The 7,435-nt window shown below is 36.5% G+C and overlaps 1 protein-coding gene across 3 annotated transcripts; it reads left to right on the top strand.

Annotated features, from left to right (window-relative positions):
- Positions 1–291: 291 nt before the first annotated feature.
- On the top strand, positions 292–7,178 carry LOC107759979 (65-kDa microtubule-associated protein 6). Of its 3 annotated transcripts, none has more exons than XM_016577995.2 (12): positions 292–1,327; positions 2,356–2,559; positions 3,156–3,419; positions 3,534–3,749; positions 3,821–3,976; positions 4,781–4,940; positions 5,027–5,178; positions 5,364–5,451; positions 5,530–5,603; positions 5,686–5,760; positions 6,005–6,357; positions 6,753–7,178. In XM_016577995.2, the coding sequence occupies exons 1-11, from the start codon at positions 1,211–1,213 to the stop codon at positions 6,338–6,340; spliced, it is 1,842 nt and encodes a 613-aa protein (XP_016433481.1). In that variant the 5' UTR covers positions 292–1,210; the 3' UTR covers positions 6,341–6,357; positions 6,753–7,178. The 3 variants fall into 3 exon arrangements, with proteins under 3 accessions (XP_016433481.1, XP_016433482.1, XP_016433483.1); XM_016577996.2 differs by having other exon boundaries at positions 441–855; XM_016577997.2 differs by lacking the exons at positions 292–1,327; positions 2,356–2,559 and adding an exon at positions 2,917–3,055.
- Positions 7,179–7,435: the final 257 nt, after the last annotated feature.

Here is a 7,435-nt window from a genome sequence, read left to right on the forward strand (position 1 = left end):
TATACAATCGACCAAATTAGCCTGAAATTGAAATGTAATTGTCGTAATGTTATACAAGTTAACAGGGTAAAAACTTGTCGGGAGTGTTTATACTAAATCATACTAATTTATTAGAGGTAAGAGATAAGTCTAAAAAAGTATATTAATCAACTAAAATTTAATGATAATCATACTTGTAAAAATATGTATCATGTATTTATTGAAACACAGGGTGATATAAGTTTTTATTTACCTGTTAACAGTCGGTCTCAAATCAACATAAAGGAGTTACAGTATGTCATCAGTTAAGCAAACGTAGTTTCATTACAATGAATCCTCAGAATTTCAATTTATCAAAATAAATATACACAATTTATATAATTGACTTCGATTTATTTGTCATTGAAGTAGTACTTAATTATTTATTTGTAATATATATACATTTCTAAAGGATCCAAGCTGGGCTTTCCTGCCGTTGAAGCATGTTCACTGTTCTAAAATTCTATTTCCAGAGATAGAAAGAGAACCAACCAACATTGAAACCTGAGCTAACGAGCGTGGATCCATTTGTATTGACGCAGTTTATACCGACCCCATTACCCCAAAAAAGCTTGCTTTCTTTCTTCTTAATTCCTCAGTCAGTAATTCTTTTGTGTCCCTAAGTTATTGTTGGTGTTGTCCTCTTCTCTGTACCTAACTTCCTTTTCTTTCCTCTTTTCTCATTTCACTCCACTTTCTTCTTAAGTCTTCCCCATTTCTTGTTTTCCTTTTCCTAAAGAAAACGGCAAGAAACGAAGTTCTAAAGGAAAGCAACTTCATATTGTCCTTTATTATAGTTGGTGGCTTGGTGGGTATGGCCTAATTTTAGCTTTTCTGGTGAGAGGAAGCAATTTTTTAGTATAATTTTTGGTTTGTAATACGTTCCTTTACGTGTAGATTTTTTGTCTTTTAAGTATATGAGTATGTCTTTTTTCGGTGATAATGACATCCTCTGTTACCATACTGAATGGTTTTAATGTAAAAGTGAGTTTTAGATGATTGGTCCATTCATTGTTGATTGACAAGACTGTGGATAGAAGTACTCACTACCACTTTCTATCTCTTTCTCCTTTGCTGCTATAAGCCTATAATTATTTGCAGTTGGCTTTATATTCTGCTGTTCATATTAGTTTTCTTAAGGGGCAACTTCTGAAAGAGTCAACTTTTTCTGGAGCTTTTGTGTGATTTGGGAATGAGAAAAAGAGAGGAATATTATCATTTATCATCACAAGATATGCTGGCTTTTGCAAGTCCTTGTTGCAGTGTCCATACGAGTTCTACTTGTCATACTTTACTTAGTGAACTTGAGGTACTTAATTACTTTCCCTTTTTGTCTAAACTTTGCTGCTTTCTTTCTCTGTTTCATTGGGGAATTTGGGTGTTTATTGAGGGAATGTTGTGTTTATTGAGTTGGAATAGTTGATCCCTTTGCAGTATTTTTAAGTTAAAATTATCTAGTTTGTATGTCGTAAGATGGTGTATTCGAATAGTTCTAATGGTGAATACTTAATGCTTTCATTGGCTTTGAATTCTTGTGTTCTTTATTGTTGATGTAGTCGAGATTTTAGGGCGTTCTCTAATTTTTCTCTCAAATGAATGTTCCTAAGTAATTTGAGTTGAGGAATAGTTGATTGATGGATTGATTGTTGTTAGAAGTAGGCAATTCAAGATGTGTTTCTGTATGTTCCTTTTAGTTTGGCTTTCTCATCAATTAGTTATGTAGGTAGATATTCATGTCCAGTGGTTTCTTTATATTTCAAATTTCTTGCTTAAATTTGGACAAATTTCTGGGTTTTGGAATAATTTTTCGACAATGATTAAATTGAAATGAAGTTTGGACCTGAGCATAATCAATTACTTTTTGCACTACAATTAATGGTTTGGCGGCTGGCATAAGTGTTCTTACTATTAAGGTAGCTCAACTGAGTTGGAATAGTTCCCCTTTGTACTATTTTAGTTAAATTGAAATCATGTACTCAGTTTGTATGTGGTAAGATGGTGTATCAGAAGAGTTCTGATGGGGAACAAGTTAATGCTTTCATTGTCTTCGAACTCTTGTATACTTTATGTTGATTTAGTCGAGAGTTTAGGATGTTCTCTAATTTTTCTCTCATATGAATGTTCCTAAGTAATTTGAGATGAGAATTAGTTGATTGATGGATTAATTGTAGTTAGAAGTAAGAATCTTCATTTGCTAAATTCAAGTTTGTGTTTCTGTATGTTTTTTAGTTTGACTTCCTCATCAATTAATTGTAGTATTCCAATATGAATTTGTCTAGCAAGTTAGAACTATGCAAAGAACCAATCTTTATTTGACTGTATATATGTGATGTCCAGCAAATATGGAAGGATATTGGCGAGACTGAATCGGATAAAGAAAGTATGATTTTGGAGCTGGAGAGAGAGTGTTTGGAAGTATACCGAAGAAAAGTTGAAGAAGCTGCCAATGCAAAAGCATGCCTTCATCAAGCTGTTGCTGCTAAAGAAGCCGAGATTGCTACTTTAATGGCTGCTCTTGGTCAACTCAATATTAATTCACTAGTAATGAACACTTTCTTCTGCTGTTGGAACAATTATCTTACCCCCTTTTGGGTTTACATTATTCTGTTCCCTTAATCTACTAGTAGTGCTTTCTTTATAAGATAAAAGGATTCAACTAAAAGTCTTGAATAGGTTGAAGGTTTCTATGGTAATATCTGAAATTCTACAAATGTTGGTTTACAGACTCTTTCTGTTCCTCTATCCAGTTGGTTAGATGTAACTAATACTCCCTCTGTTCCAATTTATTTGAATCTGTTTGACTGGGCACGGAGTTTAAGAAAAAACGAAGACTTTTGGAATTTGTGGTCCTAAACAAGTTAAAAAGGGACTCAGAGTATTTGTGTGGTTATAAAAGCTTCTCATTAAGGGTAGAATTGCAAGTTTAAGCTAAATTGTTTCCAAATTTAGAAAGGTGTCATTCTTTTTCGGAACGGACTAAAAAGGAAATAGGTTCACATAAACTGGAACGGAGGAGTGCTAATTATCAAATTCTTTTGTAAGTTTTCTTTTGGATAAGTCCATTTTGATACTTTAAAAGTCAAGCAAACATCAGGCTTACGCTAATGCTTGAAAACCATGCTTTCTCAATTCAACAGATGCAGCCAGAGAAGAAGTCGGCGTCACTGAAGGAGCAACTGGCATTAATTACACCACTTGCAGATGATTTAAGAGTTAAGAAAGATGAAAGACTTAAGCAGTTTGCAGATATAAAGACACAAATTGACAAGATAACTAGTGAGATTGCTGGGTATTCTAATATCGTCAATGCTGTGAGTTCCTTAAATCTTGAAGATCACGACTTATCAATGAGAAACCTCTCCGAATACCAATCTCATCTTCGTGCTCTTCAAAAGGAGAAGGTATGCATGGGATTGAGTTCCATTTTTAACATGGAAAAATATGTCGTGCTTAACCATCAAACGAGTATAAATTATTTTAGCAAATTAACTGATAAGTATTTTTCCTGCCTGCAGTCCGAGCGGATCCAAAAAGTTGTGGACTGTGTAAATGAGGTGCACTCTTTGTGTGGTGTGCTAGGGCTGGATTTTGACAAAACTGTGAATGATGTGCATCCAAGCTTACACGAAACAAGCCTTGGACAATCCACTAACATCAGCACAAGCGCACTGGAATGTCTAGACCAGGCCATCTTCAGACTGAAGACAGAAAGAAAAGTTCGATATCAAAAGGTATTGCCTGCTTCTGTCTTCTTTTAGCTTTTTCCTCTTTACCTATAATTTTAATCTCATCGCTGATGCAGCTAAAAGATGTTTCTGGATTGTTGTTTGAGCTCTGGGCGTTGATGGATACAACCAGAGAAGAGAAGAGTAAGTTATCGAGGATCACTTCCATTCTTCGTCTTTCTGAGACAGATGTTACAGAACCAGGTGCTCTTTCATTGGAGGTTATTCATCAGGTTGGTGAGCATTTACCTATATTTTAAAATATTTTGTTGCCTTGCTTTGTCTCGTTTCACTACTTCTCACTGTTGTTTCCCTTGAATAAGTCAACAACAGCAACAATAAGGTAAATCATTAATTATAACGTTGCATAAAGATGGTACACCTCATAACAGAATTCTAATGAAACTAGTGTAACAGCCCAGCTCGCTAGTGATATTTGTCGCTCTGGGCTTAGGCCCTCACGGATTTAAAACGTGTCACTAGGGTCTAAGGCTTGTTAACTTTTATACCCAACATCCCTCTTGTGTTTTACCGATGTGAGACTCTGTCTAAAGTCTGGGGTGAAACATACACCCCCTCTTATGGACTCAGCGTCCTCGCTGAGGTTTGCCCCAGCGCATGGGATTTGCCTAAACTCAGTTGAACTCTGACCCACCATCGGCAAGGCTGACACAAGAGTGACTCTGATACCATCTGTAACAGCCCAGCCCGCTAGTGATATTGTCCGCTCTGGGCCTAGGCCCTCACGGGTTTAAAACGCGTCACTAGGGTCTAAGGCTTGTTAACTTATATACCCAGCATCCCTCTTGTGTTTTGCCGATGTGAGACTCTGTCTAAAGTCTGGGGTGTTACAACTAGTGAAGCAGAGGGTTATGTATTAGGTGCATTGGACATATTTCTCACAACCATAGAACTGTGACTGGAGCTTATCCATACGTACTCAATGGCCGATGGACGTGTTGTGACTTGTGAGTGGACAATATTTCAGGCTGTAGAGAAGTTTAATTTTGTCTGTCATATTATACTGATTTTCATAGGTATCAACAGAAGTTGAGAGGCTAAATAAATTGAAAGCAATCAGGATGAAAGAGCTGGTCATGAAAAGGAGGGCTGAATTGGAGGACATATGCAACAAAAATCATATTGACCCTGATCCAAGTACTTCAGCCGATAAATCTAGTGCAATGATTGACTCTGGTAAGACATCGAATCTTGGATGCATAAAGAAGCTGTATTCCTCTAACACGTACGTGCACAGAAATGAGTCCAGTTTTTATTTGAAGGTCTTGTGGATCCCTGTGAACTCCTGGCAAATATTGAAGCACAAATAAACAAAGCAAAGGATGAAGCTTTAAGTCGAAAAGATATAATGGATAGAATAGAGTGGTGGCTTTATGCTTGTGAGGAGGAAAACTGGCTTGAAGATTATAACCAGGTATAAATTGAATGATCTCCTGTGGGCTAATGACATGCATAGCTTATCATATCTCCATTTACTACTGACTAGCGTCCAGTTACTCTAGCTTTTCTTATGCTGGGAGTTTATTACCGTACTTATCAAATAAAATAATTGTAGATTTACCTTGTCCACAGTTTGAGTAGCTCTTTTTCTATTATCAGGATTACAGACGTTACAGTGGAGGAAGAGGTGCTCACATAAACTTAAAGAGGGCTGAACAAGCTAGAATTAAAGTGACTAAGATTCCAGGTTATTTACTCTTGGCTTCCTAGTCATTTGACCTCGGATAGTCTGTGAAAAACTGAAATCAAACGCTTTTGTTTTCAGTTGTTGTTAACACTTTGATTAATAAGACACTAGCTTGGGAAGATGAGAAACAGAAATTGTTTCTTTACGATGGGGTGAGTTCTCCTGCAGCTACAAGTTTCTAGATCTTCTGTTTTGTTTGCACTGTTTTCCAAATGAAATGGTCTCTACGTGTAGGTGAGATTGGTGTCGATATTGGAGGATTACAAAATTGTTAGACAGCAGAAAGAAGAGACAAAGAAACGGGCTCGGGTAAAGTCAAATATCCTCATCTATTACTAAATGTCAATTAGTGTATGAAAAGTAGCACATTGCAAGTTAGGAGAATGCATCTGTAGAAGTCGCATGAATTAATTTGTCGAATGTAATTTTTCCTTCTAGTACACACCTTTTTATATGTATTTTGATCAAGTCCAAAGATGAAGAAAGAGCATCTACTCTTTTGGTATTTGAAAGCAGGCATGTTTGACCTTCGTATAATTATCTTGTCGTCCAGGATCAGAAGAAACTTCAAGATATGCTGCTCTCAGAGAAGGGAACTGTATATGGTTCCAAACCTAGTCCAAGAAGAAGCAGTAGCTTTAAGAAGGCAAATGGTTACCATGCAAATGGAAATGGATCTGTGACACCCTCACCACGCAGGAACTCAATTCCTTGTGCAACTCCAGACCTTTTAACTCCGCGTTCCAACTCTATGCGACAGAATGGTTATTTCAAGGAAATGAGAAGGCTTTCTACTGCCCCTCTCAACTTTGTGGCTATGGCTAAAGAAGACACTGTGTCTTTCTCTTCTATTTCTGGTTCTGAGCCAGAATCTCCACCTCAATGCTGAACTCACAAATTATGTTGGTATGTCTGTCAATTCTCAATCAAATTGTGGAACTCAGTGTCATTTCAGTTCTAGAATTTTGAATATAAGAACTACTTTCTTGAAAAGTTCAGTTTATCCTCTCATGATATATATTTTCTAAACTCACAAATAAGTATTCCCATTTTTACTAGTGGATTCATTCACTGAAATAGAGGGGAGAAAACCTTAACTGGTAAAGTTGTTGCCACGTGCTCAGAAGGTCACGGGTTCAAGCTATGGAAACCATCCAACTATTCTTTTACTGTCCTCTAGTTATACTTATTTTTGCTGCTTATTACTTGAAAGTGCATATTTCAAATACTGTTGTTTCACCTTACCCACCGTCTTTTTCAGCTTTATATCTCCTGCACTAACGGTATAATTCTCAATGCAGGGAGATGACCGTCAATTTTTCCACAGTATCTATATCCCAGGCCACATTCAGAAGAATACACCAAATTTTGTGTATACTGAAGGGAATGTACACTAGTGTGTTGTATTAGGCAATCCTAGAGCAATGAGTAACTTTTTGTGGAGGATGAAGATAGCAGGTGCCAAATGGAAGGGGTTTCTTGTTTGATCGTTTACCTGTACATATACTTAATGCAGTATGATTTCCACTATATATATATATATATATATGCTTTCTTTAGATTGTATATTTATAGGATTTCCATACGCTAGACCCCAAGAAGAGCTTGTTTCATGTTGCACTGCTAAGGTTCCCTGATTACCCAATGTAATAAAAAAAATTAGGAAAAAATACTACGTACGTTTTTGCATTCACATTTAATTTGAAGGGGCTTGTTCTTATTTCTGATAACCTAATGGTAGATTATCACATTGTAAATTGTAACCATGGCCATAATGTGGGGACTTTTGGATCTAATGGTTCTATTTGGTACCTTAAAGAGACAAAATCTTGAAGAATTTTCCAGTCTTGAGTTCACATTTAAGTGATGTTGTTCTGATGTAACTGTAGGCTCATGCGGACCCCCCCCATATTAAATATTTGGTCGTACCTATGAATTTGTAAGGTAGAAGTAGACAAATTAGCCAGGCTGTGGAAGATGGTTT

The sequence above is a fragment of the Nicotiana tabacum genome, chromosome 18 (assembly GCF_000715075.1).
Source record: "Nicotiana tabacum cultivar K326 chromosome 18, ASM71507v2, whole genome shotgun sequence".
Lineage (NCBI taxonomy): Eukaryota > Viridiplantae > Streptophyta > Magnoliopsida > Solanales > Solanaceae > Nicotiana > Nicotiana tabacum.